This window comes from Leucoraja erinacea, chromosome 2 (genome assembly GCF_028641065.1).
Source record: "Leucoraja erinacea ecotype New England chromosome 2, Leri_hhj_1, whole genome shotgun sequence".
In the NCBI taxonomy this organism is placed as follows: domain Eukaryota; kingdom Metazoa; phylum Chordata; class Chondrichthyes; order Rajiformes; family Rajidae; genus Leucoraja; species Leucoraja erinaceus.
In genome coordinates, this window is record NC_073378.1 from 106,597,047 (window position 1) to 106,619,725 (window position 22,679).

Consider the following 22,679-nt stretch of genomic DNA (forward strand, 5'->3'; position numbering starts at 1 on the left):
TTATTTTGCTAATTGCCTGTTGTACTGCAGGCTCATTTTATGCTTCATGTCCAAGAATATCTAAAGCACCTTTAATATCCAATTATTTGTCGTAGTATATAGTGATTTTCTATTCTTCCTACCTAGGTGGATAACTTCACAGTCAAGACATGGCACCACATCAGCTATATTTATGCTCAAACATTTAGCCAACCATTTCACATTCCACATCAATTATAACAGTCATGCAGAAAATGACTGCAATTTAATGTATTTTCTGCTCTTTGACAAACACTGACTATGGGCTAATATATCAGTCCATGAGGTTTAATCCAACAACTCTTGCATAACACTTTGTCACATGTATTAAAATTCAAACTGTTCTACGCCCATGGATTTTCTCTTATCTACCACATTAATTACAACCATTACAAAAAATCGAACGGGTTTATCACACACTAGTTCTCCTTCATACAATGTTTGTTTCTCCTAATAATTTTTACAAGCACACTATCATTACATTCTTTTGGGCAGCACAGTGGTTCGGTGGTAGAGTTGTTGCCTTACATCACCGGATACCCAGTACACAACCAATGCTGACCTCATTGTGGAGCCAAAGGAGATGGACAAGTCCCTTAATGAGTATTTCCCCTCTATGTTTACTGCAAAGAAAGATGTGAAGATTCGGGAACTTGGGGCCGTTAATGGAAATGTTTTGAGGGCAGTCAGTATTACAGTTGAGAAAGTGCTGAATGCCTTAAGGTGTATGAAGGTGGATAAATCTCCCGGGCTAGATCAGATATATATGAGAACACTGTGGGAAGCTAGAGGAGAAATTGCAGAGACTTTGGCTAAGATTTATGAATCATCATTACGTGCAGTTGAGGTGCTGGAAGATGGAGGGTGGCTAATATTGTGCCTCCATTTACGAAGGGCTGCAAGGAAAAACCTGGGAACTATAGACCAGAGAGCCGAAAGCCTGTGGTAGGCAGGTTACTGGAGAGTATTCTGAGAGATAAGATATATGCGTTTGGATTTCCGCAAGGTATTTGATAAGGTTGCACATGGTAGTCTGCTGTGGAAGATTAGATCGCATGGGATCCAGGGAGAGCTAGTTATCTGCATAGAGAATTGGCTTCATGGAAGGAAGCAGAGGGTTATGGGTGACTTGTAGTGTGCTTCAAAGATTAATGATGGGCTCTTTGCTGATTGTAGTTTATATCAACGATTTGGATAGGAATGTAAAGGCATGATTAGCATGTTTGCAGTGACATAAAAGTGGCTGGCATCATAGATAGTGAAGAAGATTATCAAAAATTACAGCGGGATATTGATCAGTTGGGCAGATGTGTCAAGGAATGGATAATGGGCAATGGAGTATAATAGATACTTGCGAGGTGTTGCATTTTTGGGAAGTTAAACTAGGATTGGATCGTCACAGTGAATGGCAGGGAACTAGGAATTGTTGTAGAGCAGAAGGATCTAGGAGAGCAGGTACATAGTTCCTTGGAAGTAGCGTCACGTGTAGTTAGGGTGGTCGAGGCGTCTTTCGGCACATTGGTCTTCATCAGTCAGAGTATTGAGTATAGAAGTTAAGAGATTATGTTATAGTTGTACAAGATGTTGGTGAGACTACATTTGGAATATTGGCTTCAGTTTTAGTCACCCAGTTATAGGAAAGATGTTGTAAAGCTGTAAAAGGTACAGAAAAGATCTGTGAGGATGTTGGCAGAATGAGAACCTGAGCTATCGGGAGAGGATGAGCAGGCCACGATTTTATTTCTTGGTGTGCAGGAGGATGAGGGATGATCTTATAGAGGTGCATAAGATCATGAGGGGATTGGATAGGATAAATGCACGCTCTTTTACCAAGAAAAGGATCATGGATAGGATAGGTTTAGAAGGATGTGGGCCAAATGCAGACAGGTGGGACTAGTTCAGATGGGGCATGTTGGTCGGTATCGGCAAGTTGGGCTGAAGGGCCTGTTTCCATGCTGTGTGACTATTATTTCCTCAATAATGTGGTATTGCAGTGTAGTGCAAAAGCTTTCAGAATGTGGTGGGCATTGCAAATGATCTTCTGTATACAATACCACCATCAAAGATAATGGATAATAACATGTCACATTATCATTCATAGAATGCCGATCTGGATTTTTTTTGGATTAGTTTGCTCATTAAAATTAACATTTTGAATTTTGCACAAAAAAAATGGCTCGATGCACATTAAATTATTCCATGCACACCACTGATGTAACATTTTCAACAGTTACCTTTTCAGGGGGACGTCTCCAGTTTGCTCATCTACATAGTCCCTTTTAAGCTCTTCTGGAACATCACTGTCACTGTCATCGTCTTGATAAACACTCTTCTCCAACTCATCAGATTCATACTGTGGAGAGAAAAATCCTCAGTCCAAGTAATCCAATTAGCCAAACATCACTATACATGCCTAATTTTAGGTTTTGTTGTTAAATGTATATCGTGCACTGAGAAAGGGATGCACAGAACATACTACATAGAACCAAGCAGAAACGGGTCCTACAACCCTGCGCCTGTGTTGAACATGATGCAAATTTAAATTAATTTCTTCCTGCTCGGTCCATATCCCTTCATTTCTTGCATATATATGTGATGATCTAAAAGCCCCTTAAATGCCACTATTATATCTGCCTCCACCACCACCCCCGACAACGCATTTCCAGACACCCGCTAACAAAAACTTACCTCCCGTATATCTCCTTTAAACCTTGCCCAACTTAATTATGTAACAAAATGTCAGTTATGTAACAAAAGACAAGTGAACTGATCCACTTTAATTGAATGATTATTGATAGAAGAATGCAGTGGTTTCAGATACCATTATGTTATCTATAGGAATTAAATGAAAATTTGTGCGGTAAAATTTCTAGCATTTCTGATGATTTTTGACCTTCCTGAAACTTCGAGGCCTTGGGTCAGAAAATTACAGATGAAATTAAATATCTTTTGAAGATCCCCGTACAGTAATCAAGAGCAGGGAGCTTGGAAGATTCAAGGTGAATGGGCATTCAAGACCAAGGTGAGGGAAAAAACCCAGAGTGCATGGGCACAGTTACTAAGTTTTATCAGGATATTTGATTGATAGAGCATCTTAAGGGAATCATTGGATGTGGGGGCTAGTACAGGAAATAGAAGCCGAGGTAAAAATCTGGCAAATTCTTATGTCAGAGCAGACAGAAGCGTCAGTTGAGCTGCTTCAGTTTCTATTTCCATTGGTCACACATACACTTTTGAACCCTTCCAAAAACACTGCATATACTGACATTTAAGAAAGCTCGACAAAAATGCTGGAGAAACTCAGTGGGTGAGGCATTTATGGAGCGAAAGACATGCTGCCTCACCCACTGAGTTTCTCCAGCATTTTTGTCTACCTTCGATTTTCCAGCATCTGCAGTTCCTTCTTAAACATTTAAAACAGCTTGATTTCCAGTAACAAAATCACTGCTGGAAATGTCCAATTTTAATGCAATGCAAATAGAGTTTGCCATACCCCATTAGCAGCAAGAACATCCTCTGTTTCATCATCCTTGTTATCAGTCTGCTGTTCAAATGGATTTCCACCATTTTGGTATTGGTCAAATAGTGAACCTGCTGCTGCTGCAGATGACGATGTATATTGCTTGCTAGGCGACACTGAAGGAGAGCGTGACTGCTGCATAAATTTAAACTCCTAAAAGCAATCAAGTCATTTAAATAAATTAGGAATCAGAATTAGTGTTAGCCGAAGCATTGTACTTAACATTCAACAAACTAATCAGGATGCATTTCCATTAAACATAATGATGCAGAAGTAATATCTTTTGTTAGCAACAACAGGCAATTCTTGCTCAAATAGTGTGCATTATTCTCATTGTAATGCTGTCCAGGGTATTAATTAGCCATTTTATTTTCATGTCAAGGTCTAAGTCGTAAAAGGTTATTTTAAAATGACAACACCTGCATGGGAAAGACACAGTTAAGAAATATTCTCAAAACAGATATTAATGCAAACATTCAGGAAGTCAAGCAGCTTCAGTGGAACAAGAAATAGTTATCATTAAGTTAGCTATTCTATGTAATGATGTTGTTTTAGGTAGAATATTTCCACATTTAATTGTATTTCAATTTGTTTTATTTCCATAATATTTTTGCTTTATGCTTAAAAAATTGATGCTGTATATCGTAATGAGAATCAATAATACTGAACATTTTAACATTCTTTAGGAAGGTTATATTTAATATTTCTAAGACTAGATAAAGACAATCAAATGTGAATAGAATGGGCTGTGAATTGGTTTTAGATCATAGTCAAAGAATTATCACCACTACAAGCAATCTGGGACAGATTTTCTTTTTTTTAGGAAGGCTGACTGTGACTGAATGATGAAGCTTACAGAATTAGCAACCATAAGTGATTATTAATGGGACATAGATAAGAGATAATATTTAAGGGATAATCCGGCAATTATTATTTTAAATAGTACAAAGTGGGGTATCTTAAGTGACAACAAAGAATAGAAATAACCGCAAGTAAAGAAATTCATAAAAAACAAATAACACTATTTAAAACAAGTACAGCACAAGGACAGGTCCTTTAGACCACAATGCCAACACTTATCTATAGTGCATCCAGAAAGTATTCAGACCCCTTCACTTTTTCCACATTTTGTTACGTTACAGCCTTATTCTAAAATGGATTAAATTCTTTTTTTTTTATCATCAATCTACACTCAATACCCCATAATAAAAAAGAGCAAACAGGTGTTGAGACATTTTTGCAAATTTTTGCAAATGTTTGCGAAGAAATAACTGAAGTATCACATTTACATAAATATTCAGACCCTTTACTCAATACTTTGTTGAAGCACCTTTGGCAGCGATTACAGCCACAATTCGTCTTGGGTATGACACTACAAGCTTGGCACACCTGTATTTGGGTAATTTCTCCTATTCTTCTCTGCAGATCCTCAAGCTCTGTCAGGTTGGATGGGGAGCATGGATGCACAGCTATTTTCCGGTCCCTCCAGAGATGTTCCATCAGGTTTAAGTCCGGGCTCTGGCTGGGCCACTCAAGGACATTCCCAGATTTGTCACAAAGCTACTCCGTGCGTTGTCTTGGCTGTGAGCTTAGGGTCGTTGTCCTGTTTGAAGGTGAACCTCCGCACCAGTCTGAGGTCCAAAACTCTCCGGAGCAGGTTTTCATCAAGGATCTCTGTACTTTGCTCCTTTCATCTTTTCCTCGATCCTGACTAGTCTCTCAGTTCCTGCTGCTGAACAACATCCCCACAGCATGATGCTGCCACCACCATCCTTCACCGTGATGAGCGGTGCCTGGTTTCCTCCAAACGTTACGCTTTGGCATTCAGACCAAAGAGGTGACTTTTGGCAAACTCTAAGTGGGCTGTCATGTGCCTTTTACTGAGGAGCGGCTTCCGTCTGGCCACTCTACCTTGATTGGTGGAGTGCTGCAGATAGAGTTGTCCTTCTGGAAGGTTCTCCCATCTCCACAGAAGAACTCTGGAGCTCTGTCAGAGGGACCATCTAGTTCTTGGTCACCTCCCTGACCAAGGCCCTTCTCCCCCGATTGCTCAGTTTGGCTGGACAGCCAGCTCTATGAAGAGTCCTGGTGGTTTCATAGTTCTTCCATTTAAGAATGACGGAGGCCACTGTGCTCTTCGGGACCTGCAATGCTGCAGAAATTGTTTTATACCCTTCCCCAGATCTGTGTCTCGACACAATCCTGTCTCGGAGGCCTACGGACAATTCCTTCGTCTTCATGGCTTGGATTTTGCTCTGACATACCTGTCTATATATGCTCCCACAGTTGACAGTGTGTGTGCCTTTACAAATTACGTCCAATCAATTTAATTTACCACTGGTGGACTTCAATCAAGTTGTAGAAACATCTCAAGGTTAAACAATGGAAACAGGATGAACCTAAGCTCAATTTTGAGTGTCCTAGCAATTGGTCGGAATACTTATGTAAATGTAATATTTCGGTTATTTATTTTTAATGACTTTGCAAAAATTTCTAAACACCTGTTTTTGCTTCTTCATTCTAGGGTATTGTGTGTAGATTGACGATAAAAAAAATGAATTTAATCCATTTTAAAATAAGGCTGTAGTGTAAAATGTGGAAAAAGTGAAGGGGTTTGAATACTTTCCGAATGCACTGTACCTGCACATAATCCATATCCCTCCATTCTTTGCTTGTCCCTACGCCTATCTAAAAATGTTGAAATGCCACTAATATATCTGCTTCAACCACCACCTCCGGCATCGTGTTCCTGGCACTCACCACACTGTGTAGAAAAACTTGCAAAAACATATCTCCTTTAAACTTTGCCCATTTCATCTAAAAGGTATGCCTTCTTCAGATTATATATTTTACAGAAAATGCTTTTATTGACTCTCTCCTGAAAGCAAGGGTTGATTTTCTGATGAAGGCAGAGTAAGGCTTGGGGATAATATTTTTTATGCAGGAAAAAAAGAACATTTACAAAAATATATATTAAAAGAGGATTAAGCTTTTAAGATTAAGATGGACGATAGACAAATGATCTCTAGGATAGATCAGAATTGAAATAGGCAGCAAAGGATTAAAGATAAATAATTTCCTGATGTGAATGACAGCTGCTGTCAGCTACTAATCCTGGTGCATTTTGATACTTAATGAACCTAACGTAATGTTATTAATGCTAATTATACAAAAAAATGAGAGTTAGACATTTCATTTGTGGTACCTTGAGCACGACCTTTCTTTCTCCAAACTTCCTTGTTACTCCCCAAATCAACTAGAACTCATGAGTATTGTTCTGGACTGATAGCAGCAGTAATAGTCCGCAATCCAGCAGAACCTTCTGTCATTGAGACTGACAGCAACAACCAAGGATAATGTCAATATTGAAATTAAACACTTGGCTATTAAGTTTACATTCTGTTTGTGTCACAGTAGCTATTAATCAGGAACAAAACTTTATACCAAATTTGACACAAAACGAAGACAACGTAATGCCATCACCACTATCTCTGGATCTACATATTCATTAGTCTCTTCTATGACACAGATATCAAAGATAAATGACAAAGCATTTTTAAAGTTAGCAAATGTTGTAATCACAAACAAACTTTTGCGACTTGGAAAGTTAAGGTATGCTTGAAAGACCTTATTCCTGAAAATAAATACTTACATGCAATTGTAAAATACTGAAGTTAGACTTCACAGGACACAATTCCCAAGTTTCATTTTCTAAAAACATACGTAATTCTTCAAGGCGTATTCTACGGAGACAAAATTCATTAAAAATATTACTCATAACTTATTTTACATGAAGTACCTTCTCCTCCTTCAAACTGGTTTGGAAATAAATTAAACCAAGTGTAATTCACAATGCCAGCCAGTAATTTTAGGTATATAGCTGGACATGAGGCTTCCAATGAGGCTTCAACCTCTTCTACAAGATCATGAGGAGTTGCTTCATCAAAATCCAAAAGCATGAGTGGCAAAGAGAACATACGTTGGATGCTTTTTGTGTGTGGCAGGTACACAAAGAAACAGGGGATAAAGTTCCTTCACATTTGTACTTGGGTAACAAAATATCAAGCATCTTAAAGCTTTGCTTTTTATCTTATGAATGGAAGGACTTCTTATGCCATTATCACAATCAAGCAAGTCAAAATTAAAAATGGTAAAGCTGCCTAATTTTAGATTCCTGATTTCCATGTTCTACTAATTATCATGAACATGCAAAGATTTTATCCTGAAGATAAAGAGACCATATAATCAGGAGAAAAAAAAAATATTGATTAAGAAAAGCATGAAGTACTTCAAGACCGAAAGTCAAAAACATTTTTCATGACATAAATTTTCATCGTTTTGCCACCATTGTGGACACGAAAAATGTGACATAAAAACTCTGCACATTTAGTCATGAATATTTAATTCATTAATAAATTTCATATGGGCCCTCATACATATACGTTTTGATAATGATCTAAGGAAATATCTTCATCAATACTAGTAACAGGAAAATACTAGAAAAATACAGTAACACGTCTGGTAAGCTGCCTAGCAAAGATCTGGTAACGGTCGTTGTGCTTGGTGTCCATTGTCACAACAACCGTTATCGGGGTCGGTACCTCCTCAGGTAAACCACAGAGGCTCCAAACTTCCACTGCTTTTCACAAACCTCAATGAGGTATCCTATGGTAGTAGTAATATTTGGGCGAGTTAATTATTTTTTCTTATATTCAAATTTAATATATCAAAAACATCGTGGTGTCAAAAACACAACGACCATTTATGATATATTTTCCGGATTTTTAAAGTCAATTAAAAAAAAATTTGGGGCATAAATTGGTCAAGACGAAGAAACTGAGCCAATCTTCAATTTGGCAACACACTGTCTCTTGTTTACCTTTCGTATGGACCAAGTCGCTAACTTCATTCCTTCGTATCAACTTCTGGAAGCTCCACAACAACCGTTACGGAGACATTTTACTTACTAAAAAAATCATCCCAAATCAAACCTTCTGACGAATTATCAGCCATCGATATAGCTCAAATCCATAAGGCAATGTACCGTTTAGATCACATTGATGAAAATATTTGGTTTTCTCTAATAATGTAATGTTTGTTTTCTGGGACACCAAACCTTTGAGTATCCACCGCAACGTACGTTTGTGTGTATGATCGTGTAACGCACGTTGCGGTGTCCATTCAGATTAATGCCGTTTTCTACTACATGATCAGGTGAATGAAGTGGAAACAGAGTTTGCAATTTTATTGTTGCATGTGATATTCATAAACATAGAAAGGAATATGAAATACGTGCACTTACTGTGCCAACCAGGTCACTGGTGGACACCACACAACAACCATTACACAAAATGTATTTGTGTATTCTGATGACATTTTCGGAAGCTTGTCATCAATATGCTATTTTTTTCTTATATTTTTTGTTGATACTATGTTAGTGATGAACCCAATAAAATGCTTGTCAACTTTTTTGAAGGAATTTAAAAATTTGACTCCCTTTGTATCCACATTATTGTATGCCAGTATTGCAAAAATACACATATATATATAACCTTAAACCCATGCCCTCTAATTTTAGGATAATCCTACCCTGCGAAAAACACTGTGCATTCACCCTATCTATTCCCCTTATAATTTTATACACCTCTGCAGTATCACCACTCAGCCTCCTGCACTACAAGGAATAAAGTCCTAGCCTGAACAATCATTCCCTATAGCTCAAGCCCTCCAGTACTGGCAACGACCTTGTAAGTCTTCTCTGTACTCTTTCCAGCTTAATAACATGTTTCCTATAGCAGGGTAACCACAGCTCTCTGCAGCCTCATCAATCTTTTGTACAACAGTAACGTAACATCTCAACTTCTATACTCAATACCCTGACTGATGAAGCCCAATGAAATTGAGTGCCTTCTTTACCATCCTATCTATCTGGGACACTACTTTTAGGAAACTCCTAGATCCCTTTGCTTTATAACACTCCCCAGAGCCCTGCCACTCACTATGAAGGTCCTGCCATGGTTTGACTTCCCAACATGCAACACAAATTAATGAGGTAGATGTCAAACAGCAATGGGCCCAGCATCGATCCCCGAGGCACACCACATCTGAACCTTCTGAATTTTGTAGTCGGCAGGACAGTACTCTGCATATCGCCAACTTGGACAATTTACCATTTTTTATCAAGCCAATTAACCTACAAACCTGTACGTCTTTGAAGTGTGGGAGGAAACCGAAGATCTCGGAGAAAACCCACACAGATCACGGGGAGAGCGTACAAACTCCATACAGACAGCATCCTTAGTCGGGATCGAACCCGGGTCTCTGCCGCTGTATTTTGCTGACAGGCAGGAACTCTATCGCTACGCCACCGTGACCACAGGCCTCCAGTTTGAAAAAGAACCTTCCACTGCCACCTTCTGCTTCCTTCTATGAAGCCAATTCTATATCCAGTGAGCTAGTTCTGCCTGGATCCCTGCGATCTAGCCATCCAGTGCAACCTACCATGTAGAAGCTTAAAAGCTTTGCTGAAGTTCATACGTTTACAGCCCTGCCATCGGCGACCTTCTCGGTTACTTTATCAAAGCACTCCATCAAATATGCGAGACATGCTCTCTCTTGCACAAAACATGCTGACTATCTCTAATCAACCCTAATTAGGGATGAGGCTGCATCCATAGATGCTGCCTCACCCGCCGAGTTTCTCCAGCATTTTTTGTCTACTTTCGATTTTTCCAGCATCTGCAGTTTCTTCTTAAACATCCCTATTCAATCTGTCTTTCCAAAGGAATGTACTTCATATCCTTTAGAATTCTCTCCAGCAACTTTCCTACCACAGAAGTCACACTCACTGGCCTATGATTTCCAGGATTTTCCTTGCAGCCCTTCATAAAATGAGGCAGAACGTTAGTCACCTTACTGTCTTCTGACATGTCACCCATGTCTAATAATTCATAGTCAGCTAAAGCTCCTCTAGCTTCCCACAATATCTTTGAATATATTTGATCATGCCCAGAGATTTATCTACCTTCATATGTTTAGGTACAACCAGCACCTCCTTGATTACAATATGGACTATCATCCAAATATTACCATTAACTTTCACTAGTTCCCTAGACTTCATGTCTTTCTCCAGAGTTGAAAGAAGATTGAGTTTGTTCTTCTCCAATGGCCCTACACATAGATAACTACTTGGGTTTCTGAGGGTTCCTATTCTCTCTCGACTTAGCATTTTCCCTGTAATATACTTAGACAATTTCTATGGATTCTCTTCTATAGATTTCTATGGATTCTATGGAGTTGGATCAAAAGCACATCTCTAGATTGTTGGTCTGGGCTTCTAAATAAATATAAAAATGATCAGTAAAAAAAAACACTACACCAGCATACTGTCTGTGCAGTCTGAACTATACCAGTCTGAAGGAAATGACTAAAGAAAAAAAGCTAGAAAATGGTTATCAATTTTGCAAAGAATACTCCAAAACTTTCATCTGGATAAAAATAACCTTTTAATTACTGATAGGCAGTTCAGAAGTTTGGTTATAAGTTTAAACGTGATACAGGTAAATAATTCATTCTTTAAATGCATAATTCAATGCTTTGTTTTTAAAAGGGTAAACATTTGTCCATGCTGTGATAAAAGTTTAATATAGTAAATATTTATTTTTAATGCAGATTTCTTCTCTATTCTCCATTTTAATAGAAAAACAGTCAAGAAACAGGGACAAGCTATGATAAAATTCAATTAAAAAGCTATAAACAAAAAGTCACCATTAGTAAGATGAGAGGCAGAATACTGTATAAAACATATTTATCTTTATTCTATCGACTAAGTATTTGACAGTCGAACATGCATACTAAAAATGTAATCAGATCTTAATGAAAACAAATATTTTTTACCTGTGATAACTTTTAAAATAATTCACACTTTGTTTCCGAATAGATTCCTGCAACACTTCTGATTTACTGCCACAGAATTCTTCACCAACTTGCATCAATCTATTTTGCAAACAAAGATTTACATTCATTTTATAATTGCAAATGTGCTGATTTAAATAAAAAAGAGTGATAATTTTAAAGAATACCGTTTCAATACCTGCTAATAATATCCAGTACAAAAATAAAATCATCATACTTGAAGTTGGATAAATCTGTTCCAAGCAAGTATGTTTTGGCTTTCAATTGAACGTCCTATAAAACAAATATATAACTGTCAGTCTGTTTTAATATAAACTCATTTTAAACTTTAGGTTCATAATTTCTGCTAATTTCACAGGGGGCATTTGGATTATAGACAATAGGTGCAGGAGTAGGCCATTTGCCCCTTCGAGCCAGCACTGCCATCAATGTGATCATGGCCATCATCCCCAATCAATGTTCCATTCAATGTGAGCCCTATTTAGCTGAAAACATCATCCACCGCCCCTCTGAGGCAGAGAATTCCAAGACTCACCTCTCTCTGTGAGAAAAAGTGTTTCCTTGTCTCCGTTCTAAATGGCTTACTCCTTATTCTTAAACTGTGGCCCCTGGTTTTGGACTCCCCCAACATCGAGACAAAGGAATTAATAATAGACTTTAGGAAGAATAAAACGGACATGGTACCATTGACCACTGTGGATTTTTTCCTGGGAATCCATATTGAGGAGGACCTGACGTGGAGCGTTGCGCTGCTGAGCTGCTTCCTGAGGGTTCAGGAAAATAACATCCAGAGAACCTGCCTCCACGCGTGGTACACGCCCAGCGGCTCTGAGGGCAGACAACGAGAGGATTCGGCACAGACTCACCACAGTTCTCGCTGTGAGTAATAAAGTGTTTCCCACCCCGGGCACTCCCTGTTTGAACTCCGTTCAGGCAGACGGTAAATGGCTTAAAAAAACAGTTTCTACTGCTATTCTGTAAAAGGAACGCTGTGTGCCCCTGGATTCTGGACTCTTTTAATATTTTACCCGTTAACTTTTAGAAATCACTGGGAACATGTTTTGGTTCCAATGCCTCTAGTGTGTCCAAGCCCTTAACAATCTTATATGTTTCAATGAGATCCCCTCTCATCTTACTAAACTCCAAAGTGTACAAACCCAGCTGCTCCATTCGCTCAGCATATGACAGTCCCGCCATCCCGGGAATTAACCTTGTAAACTTACCCTCAATAGCAAGAATGTCCTTCCTCAAATTAGGGGACCAAAACTGCACACAATACTCCAGGTGTGGTCGCACTAGGGCTCTGTACAATTGCAGAAGGATCTCTTTACTCCTATATTCGATTCCTCTTGTTATAAAGGCCAACATGCCATTTGCTTTCTTCACTGCCTGCTGTACGTGCATGCTTACTTTCATAGACTGATGTACAAAGACCCCCAGATCCCGTTGTACTTCCCCTTTTACCAACGACGCCATTTAGATAGTAATCTGCCTTTCTGTTTTTGCTACCAAAGTAGATAACCTCACATTTATCCGCATTAAACTTCATCAGCCATGCATCTGCCCACTCCCCCAACCTGGTCAAGTCACCCTGCATTCTGATAGCATCCCTCTCAGTTCACACTGCTACCCAGCTTTGTGTCATCTGCAAATTTGCTAATGTTACTTTGAATCCCTTCATCCAAATAATTTATGTATATTGTAAATTACTTTTCACTGCTCTCAAAAACAGTTAAGGTTTTAAAATAAAGTGCTGTGACAACTGCGTAACTGAAGAGAAGACCACAACAGGATCTATGCCTGCGGGTCAACAAATTGGTGGGGTCAACACATTAGAAATGTATGGGCGAAGTTAAAGGGAAGGAGAGTGCTGGAGAGGTTACTGAAGTCTCTAGAAGTAATATGACAGAAGGTTTTAGAAGGGATAAGAGTCTATGGTCAGGCAAAATTGTGACAATGCGAGAAGAGGAATGGCGAGTATATATTGAGTGTTATATTTGAATGCAAACAGTATACGCAACAAAGTTGATACGCTAATTGCGCAGTTAGAAATTGGCAGGTACGACAGGTTTCTCATAAAGGTTGTGTTCTTATGGAACAAGTAGTCAGAGGAGGTGGTCGAAACAGGTACAGCTGCCGCTTTCAAATAGCTTTTGGATGGGTACATGATAGGTAAGGAATAATGCAGGAAAATGAGACAAATGTAGATCGGCATCTTGTCAGCATGGGTGAGTCGGGCTGAGTGGTCGGTTTCCATACTGTACAATTTTATGACTATATACACCTTTGTTGTCAAGTAACGTCTTCAAGACAGGCAGATTTAGAATGGCCCTTTTTAGTCTTGATGCATTTATATACTAAGCTCTGGTGCGTAAAGAAAGTTATATCCTTCATCTAATTAATGAGTAATAATGAAATGATGATCATTGTAATACATTTAGCTATTCATATGTAAATTAATAGGGAATGTAGAAAGTAAGAACAGTAATGTTTTCAGGGCCTTACAATCATTAAAAAAAAACAATTGTACCATAAGCCTCCCCATAGAGGCACCTCACTGTAGCTCGAGTCCCACTCGTGCATTTTCAGAATGCCTCGTGTCAATCCGACCCCTGCAATAACCATTTTTTCCCCAAGCCAAGGTCTTTGCCGACCAATATCTAAAAAGTCATTAGTATTTAACAATTTTGTGGTCCTCCATAATCCTTCACTGAATTCCGAAATGAAAGTCAATTCATAGTTAAAAAAAAGCCCAATTCATTTAGCATGAAGTTACATGCACTTTAAACATGAGATAAAGCAGTTTGCAGTCCATTAGAAAATGTAGTAACTTAGAAACTGAAATGAGATATTGTATTTTTAAATAAAAAGTTTCCAGATACCTCAAAAATAAAGCAAAAATAGGTTGTACAGACCTGCCAAATACGTGATAGACCATGTTCTAATTTCTTTTTTACATAACTTCGATTAAAGTTAGGATCATCTGTTTTTAGGTCACTATGGCCATCTGAAACAAAAAAAAAGTAATTACTGTTCTTTTCAAATCTTATGATGGTCGTATTGAACTTTGGTTCTCCATCCATTTCAAGCATATGGTGCTATTGTCAGCAGCATATATAACCAGTGAATTTCTCAGTGTGATTCTAATGTCTTATGTATTTGCAACTACAGGAAATCTACTGTGAACACACAATTTTCACCAGGTAATGGAAATATTGTACTTATATGGATAGAAAAGGTTTTGAGAGATATGGGCCAGGCATGGTTAATGGGGCTATCTCAGATGGGGCATATTGGTGAATATGGAGGGTTGGGCCAAAGATCTTAGTTCTGTGCTGTGTGACTATGACTCCATCATACTATTCATTGCATTTTAATCACACGAAGAATCAGCTAAATTGGAAGTAATGAGATGAAAATAGATGGCATAAGTTAAATGAAATATAATTCACACCAGCCATAGTTTACTGTAACATGTACCGAGGTACAATGAAAAGCTTTGGTTATGTGTTATCAAGTCAGCGGAAGGACTGTACATGATTACAATCAAGCCATCCATAGTGAAAAGATACAGGATAAAGGAAATAGCGTTTAATGCAAGATAAAATCCAGTAAAGTCTGATTAAAAATAGTCGAAGGGTTTCCAATGAGGTAAATAGTAACTCTCTAGTTGGCGATAGGATGATTCAGTTGCCTGATAACAGCTAGAAAGAAACTGTCCTGAATATGGAGGTATGCGTTTTTCTCTAGTCACCTTCTTTCCCTTAATGTACTTAGAAAATCACTTATGATTCCTCCTAATATTATCTGTCTGCTTTTTGCCCTCCTGATTTGCTGCTGCTCAGATCCTGAAACTCCTCCAGGGATACACTTGATCCTAGCTGCCTGTACCTGTCCCATGCCTCCTTCTTTTATAAAATGTGACTTTGTGTGTGACCAACTGACAGATGTGACAAGTAATTCCAGCTCCAACCCAAGAACCACCAGACTATACATTCACTTTCCCATTTGGAGTTTGAACCCTTGGTAGCTTTAAGTGGTATTTAAGTGGTCCATTTGAGCACTGACACTTGTGGAAGCACATATCTCATTCACTTATCCAACCGAGATTCAGACTGGAAATTGTATCCAAAATATCCTCGGCAGCAATGAGCACCTGCCAAGAAATGTTCTCGTCCACTTGACTTACAACAGCTTGTGGCATTCTGTCTGTCCACTGCATATTCTTCCAGTCATCCCATAGCGCAAGAACAATCCTTTCTACCATGTGGGAAACAACATTTGGTATGGAAGCGTGAAGTACGCATAAACTCCTTCAATACCCCCCGCAAAACATTCTGCAGACATCTACAACGGGAACTCAAGGAATCATGCAAAGCCTGTGAAGTTGGAGCAATTAGAGGCAATCAAAGATGATAGAAACGCATTGCTCTGTAATTGATGTATTTGTTTACTCATCATATTGCTCTTACTGTTTAGTAGACAGGTGCGATCAACCTAATCAATATGCCAGCCGATCCAACTGGAGCTGGATGCACTCGGGGAGGGTGTGTGTGTCTCTGTGTGTCTGTCTGTGTGTCTGTGTGTGTGTGTGTGTGTGTGTGTGTGTGTGTGTGTCTGTGTGTGTGTGTGTGTGTCTGTGTGTGTGTGTGTGTGTGTGTGTGTGTGTGTCTGTGTGTGTGTCTGTGTGTGTGTGTGTGTCTGTGTGTGTCTGTGTGTGTCTGTGTGTGTCTGTGTGTGTCTGTGTGTGTCTGTGTGTGTCTGTGGACTTTTCATCTAGGCTGTGACACTGTTACTGCCTCCCAGGCTCAGTAAGGAAAGGTGGAGTCAGACAGAGCTATAATGATAGGAGGCTCATTAATTGTGTGGGCAGCCAGAAGATTCCGTGCCCACAACCAAGACACTAGGACGGAGAGTTGTGCTGTCTTAGATCATATATATTACCAAAGAGGAGGTGTTGATGGTCTTAAAATGCATATATATATCAACAGATGAAAGAAATTGCAGAGCGCCTTGCAGAGGTCTGTTTCCTCTTTAGCCACAGGCAAAGTTCTGTAAGACTGGAGGGTGGTTAAAGTTGCACCTTTATGTTAGGGCAAGGGCCAGCCAGGGTTTTTTTGTTAAATGTATTGAGCTTTTAAAAAATCTGTTTATGTTATCTGTTTAGTGCTCTGATTACAAACCTGCTGTGCTGCTGCAAGTAACAATTTAATTCTTGTGTGTTCTTACTTATAATTAAACACTCTTTACTCTCTTGTCATTGTTTATTTTTTTAATTTCAGAAACAGATTTAAGCACGGCAGGAGTTCACTGCCTTGTGTCCATTTGATGGAAATCATCTATAATCTCACACCTCAATTGTCACTACTGTTCAACTAAAATCACAAAACTATGCAAAGTAAAAATAAATTCTGCCCTTCTAAATATATTTACCAAAGCAGCAAGTTGCCTGGAGTAATTTCCCTGGCGCTTGCTAATTGACTGAAAAGGAACTGATAATTAGGATAGATGCAAGAATTTGTTTTTCCCAGCAACAACTTCAATTACTGTTAGTCCTTGATTATGTGCTACTCACTTAAAATCCACAGAACGGTGTGGAATTGGCAATTGAAAAGAGAAAAGTAATAAAATTCTAATGTTTTCATTCTTAAACATCTTGAACCAAAGTAATATTATGTTTAAGGGACACAAAAATGCTGGAGAAACTCAGCGGGTGCAGCAGCATCTATGGAGCAAAGGAAATAGGTAATGTTTTGGGCCAAAACCCTTCTTTGGACTGATGTAGGGTGGGGGCAGGGAGAAGAAAGGAAAAAGGAGGAGACAGCAAGAGCTAACAAAATTGGGAGAATTCAATGTTCATGCCCCCAGGATGCAGACTCCCCAAGCGGAATATGAGGTGCTGTTCCTCCAATTTCCGGTGTTGCTCGCTCTGGCCATGGAGGAGACCCAGGACAGAGGTCGGATACAGAATGGGAGGGGGAGTTGAAGTGCTGAGCCACCGGGAGGTCAGGTTGGTTATTGCGGACCGAGCGGAGGTGTTCGGCGAAACGATCGCCAAGCCTACGCTTGGTCTCACCGATGTAGATCAGCTAACATCTAGAGCAGCGGGTGCAATAGATGAGGTTGGAGGAGATGCAGGTGAACCTCTGTCGCACCTGGAACGACTGCTTGGGTCCTTGAATGGAGTCGAGGGGAGAGGTAAAGGGACAAGTGTGGCATCTCTTGCGGTTGAAAGGGAAAGTGCCCGGGGAGGGGGTGTATTATGTTTATATTACTCCTCAAGCAAAACGCTTTCTTGCCATTCATTGTAACTATTTATGTTTTAGTAGTGCTATCACAGTTTGAAAATTGGGCAACCTCCATTCTGTCTATTAAAAAAATGATGCAACGCATTATTTTACGATGCATGACATTGCTGCATTATCGACCATTCAAAAATGATAAGTAGACAAAATTGCTAGAGAAACTCAGCGGGTGAGGCAGCATCTATGGAGCGAAGGAATAGGTGACATTTAGGGTCAAGACCCTTCTTCAATGACATATGAGGTGACTGCAAAAATTTGGCTGATTTCATTTATTCCACCAGAGGCATTTATCTAACACATCTGAATTTGTTGTGTCATTCCCTACCAGATGCTGGAGTAGACTCTTCATTGTCATGTTCTTCATGCCATGACATGGTCCGATAGTAACTCAGCATGACTTCCCACAGGGCCTTACACAGATCGGAGAGACAGGGAATGTAGCTGTCTGGAGTTATATGCTGTTGGACAAAAAAATATTGTGAGAATTCTTACAGGACAAACTAATGCGGAGATGAAGTTTAACATAATATTTAGCTGCTCCACAACTAGAACAGATATTATAAATCTTTTTAAAATGATATTCATTTTTTTGTCCTCAAAAATACACTTTATGAATAACCTGATACTTCAAAACCGGTTTAAAACTTACATTTTTTACAATTAATATAAACATTTTCTGATACAGAATTCTTGTTTGATTCAAAACAAAAACAAAACTCAGTCATGGCCATTTGAAGCCAATGATGTCAGATCATATTTATTCCATCATATACATCAGTCTTAAACCTGGACAATGGATAATAGTCATATCCGATGGATAATAAAGACAATTATTGAATATATTCCATTTTTATTTGATACAAAGACGCAACATAATTTATTTAGAAAATTTAATGAGATTGGAGTTTCCACATTGTTGAATTGCTGGCAATCGGGACACTAATTGTATTCATTTTGATATGTTCCTTCCCCGACCTCCTTTTCCTTACTTAAAAAAAATGACTGAAGGCAAAATTGAACTTGAAAAAGTACAATTGGACATCAATTTATAGTAGCTGCAATGCTTCAATCAAAAATAAGTTTTTAAACGTATATAAAATGTAAGTTGAGATTTAATTTTACATGAAATAAAAATAAAAATATGAAAATTGGTTTTAATAATTTTAAATATATATTTTTAATTGGCATAAATCCACCACCTGCCTAATAAACATGTAAAACTATTTTGCCTTCATGTTTCATTCAATAGCTTTCCCAAAAAAGAATGAAGAGAAATTTCAATTAATTTGAAATTGTACCTATTTTCTTTCTCCTGAGAAGTGCCTTTTGGCAGGTTTACTTCATTGAAAGTGTTGCATAAATGATTTGTGGATAATGTTCCGACACACTAACTTCATTCTGTGTGTGGTCCAGAGGAATTCACATCTGTATCTATACGCAGCCAGGAAAATGAGCTACTTGTGGCCATGGCAAATACTAAATCATTCTACACACTTTATTGCAACATAATTGAATCGAACCAAATAAAAGTTTACTCCAATGGGTACCAACCGTGAGAAATTGGACAAATTGTATTCTGGCATAAACTTAAAAATAGAAAAGATGAAGTTACCTAATCTCGCGTTCTGTTATGAGAGAAAATTCTTCCGAGTCATATGACCGAGAAGAATGTTCTCTCATAACAGAATGCGAGTTTATACAACTTCATCTATTCTATTTTTAAGTTTATGCCAATGTACCTCCACTCAGTTCCCAAATTGCACAAGTACGTAAATTAAACCCTGGCCACTCTCTGTTCTCCATTCTCCCATCAGGCAAAAGGTATAGAAGTGTGAAAACGCACCACCATATTCAGGAACAGTTTCTTCCCAGCTGTTATAGAGGTAACTGAATCATCCTAGCATAACCAGAGAGCAGTGCTGAACTACTATCTACCTCTTTGATGATCCTCGAACTATCCACGATTGGACTTTGCTGGCTTTACCTTGCACTAATCGTTATTCCCTTATCATGTACCTATACACTGTAAATGGATCGATTGTAATCATGTATTGTCTTTCTGCTGACTGGTGAGCACACAAAAGCTTTTCGCTGCACCTCTGTAGACGTGACAATAAATTAAACCTGAATTAATTTAGCTCCGTTTCCTTTCAGTGTTGCATTTATTAAAGTGAATAATGGTTGATTATTTCTGGCTGTAATTATTCAACTGAATTAACAAAGCACAAATTTAGGTCAATAACTGCTTCCTTAGAAGATTTGGAGTATTACCAAATACACAATTGAACGTCTACTGGTCTATAGTAGAGAGAACATGGACTGGTTGCATCACGGCCTAGTTCAGTAAATAGAAATCCAAGGAATGAAAGAGGCTGCAGAAAGTAGTCGACGGGTTAATCACAGGTATTGACCTCTCCACCATTGAAGGGATCTACAGGCCTCAAAACAGCAGCTAATATCAAAGACCTACACCATCCTGGCCACGCTCTTATCTCACTGATTCCATCAGGAGGAAGATACAAAATCCTGAGAACTGTAACCTCCAGATTCAAGAACAACTTCTTCCCAACAACCATCAGACTCTTGAGCACACTTGAACCTCTACAACCAAAACCCGATCTCAGCGACCATCTACTTTGTTTTGGTGGCACTACATACTTTGGCTTTTCACTACTATGGTCAGTATTACTGATTACCAAAAAATGATACTTAGTGCTGGAGTAACTCAGCGGGTCAGCACCATCTCTGGAGGGTGTGGATAGACGACGCTTCGAGTCAAGACCCTTCTTTGGACTGATTGTAATGGTGACGAGAAAGCTGGAAGAGAGTGGGGATGGAACAAAGTCTGGCAAATGATAGGCGGATACAGGTGAGGGGGAGTTGATTGGCAGATGATTGGAAAAAGGCAGAGATGTTACCACTTATTCATAAAATTTCATGACAATAACGTGAGCCTTACCCAGCCTCAAAAGCAAGAATCTTTGAGGTTTTTAGCAAAGAAAAGCATCGGCTATTCTATTATTTTCCTCCCTCCTAACTAGTCATGAAACTACCACAAAACAGTCAATCACCCCAAATTTTCATCAGTATCTTTTGGCCATGACTTAACTTGTCTTCTTTTCATTAGAAATGCCACAGGCGCGTCCCCATGGACAAGCTCAAGGCAGCATGGGAGGAAGACTTGGGCTTCTCTCTCTCTCTCGGAAGATACATGGAGTTCCATTCTTAAACTGGTTAATTCCACCTCTCTATGTGCTCGTCCCTGCCTGATCCAATTCAAAGTGGTACATAGGGCTCGTATCTCAAAAGCCAAATTATCTACTATCTACCCTGAGGTTAGTCCATTCCGTGTTAAATGTAAAATTTCTGGAACCTCTCTTATCCATATGTATTGGTCATGCCCCAGCCTTAACAAGTTCTGGCTAGAGGCCTTTCATACATTATCCCAGGTGTTTAACATCAAATTGGAACCAAAGCCTCTAATTGCTCTTTTTGGGGTCACTGGTGAGGAGGTTAGATTAACTGCAGATAAACACCGCACTATATCTTTTGCTTCTCTTCTGGCTCAGCGAACAATCCTGTTCAGGTGGACGGATCCTACCCTGCCCACTCATACACAATGGCTGACAGATATTATGTCCTGCCTAAAGCTTGAGAAAATCAGGTACTCACTTCTACATTCAAATGGAAGGTTTCAGAAAGCGTGGGGACCTTTTTTAAATGCATTTCACTTTATAAATACTTGATCATCAAGTACAGTTTAACAGCTTAACAGTCTACCCATTTATTTATCGGGGATTATTGCTGTGACAGGCTGATATATGCATATGTTCACTGGCAGGGATTATTTTTGGTATCTCGTTTTTCTTTTATTGTTGTTGTCTTGTTATATGTTGCCATAAGTTGTTTTTTATTTATTCTTTTCGTACACTCTGTCTGTAACAAATGGACAACTTTGCACTTTGTTATGGCCTGAAAACTAAATTTAAAAGATTTTGATTTAAAAAGAAATGCCACTGGATAACAAGTTCTCACCATTCATTTAGTAAAATTCAAAAGGTTTGTTTGGTCTTGAAATCTTAGAAGCATACATAATTGCATTTAAAACCCTTCAGGATGGCTGTCCAGTCAAAGTAGCAAACCTTTGGTATATACTGGCTTGACACGTTTCAAATTGTCTTCTCACAGATTAGAATCAGAGCGGAATTACACCCTGCTAGCCTTAAAACCAATGTGGTGATATGTCAAAAAAGGGCAATTTTATATTGAAAGGTTTAAAACTAATGTGCTACTACCAGATGATAGGAATTGCATTATCAGACTCCACAAAGCTGAACACGTATTCCAGCTGCCTGCCAATTTCATCCAGATCCTTCCCTGTAGTAACCATTACCTACTGTAACTATCTTGGAAATGAACAGGGAATGAAAAGAACAGCACAAATCAAAACTCTGGTTATTTGTTGAAATGCAATCAAATGCAACTTTCATTTAGGAAGTAGAAAAGGTCTGCATAGTCCAACGATTCCTCTGGTAATAAAAACAATTTATTGGCTTTGCTATAAATATTACAACAAATCCCAAAACAAACATTTTAAATCATTAAGATTATATTGGGGAAGGGCATGCTATTTCAAGTTAGCCTAGAAAAAAAACTGGGGACCTGCTGCTCTGCTAATTGCTACTCGAATGCAGTAAGTTACATACATCCTACGTCACACCGTCAAGGAGACAGTGAGCTCCACGAGGATGACGGTTTAACTGTCGCAGAGCAAGAGAGCACCTGAGGGGACAGAGGATCGAGGATGGAGCGGGGCGAGAGAGCGCCAGGGAGAGAGCCGAGGATGGGGAGAGAGGAGAGCGGATAGACCGAGAGCAATGGCCTCTACATATCGGAGACAGAGGCAAGGTCCAGTGAAAGGC

At 39.0% G+C, this 22,679-nt stretch overlaps 1 protein-coding gene across 2 annotated transcripts in view; it reads right to left on the minus strand.

Annotated features, from left to right (window-relative positions):
* Positions 1–22,679, minus strand: part of vps50 (VPS50 EARP/GARPII complex subunit) — a 118,228-nt gene that overhangs the window by 47,514 nt on the left and 48,035 nt on the right. For both annotated transcript variants that reach the window (XM_055662741.1, XM_055662751.1), the window contains 7 exons: positions 18,083–18,215; positions 14,368–14,459; positions 11,631–11,725; positions 11,435–11,533; positions 7,191–7,281; positions 3,512–3,691; positions 2,253–2,371 (listed from right to left, as the gene is read on the minus strand). In XM_055662741.1, the coding sequence (XP_055518716.1) occupies positions 2,253–2,371; positions 3,512–3,691; positions 7,191–7,281; positions 11,435–11,533; positions 11,631–11,725; positions 14,368–14,459; positions 18,083–18,215 (809 nt within the window). The remainder of the gene's footprint in view (positions 1–2,252; positions 2,372–3,511; positions 3,692–7,190; positions 7,282–11,434; positions 11,534–11,630; positions 11,726–14,367; positions 14,460–18,082; positions 18,216–22,679) is intronic.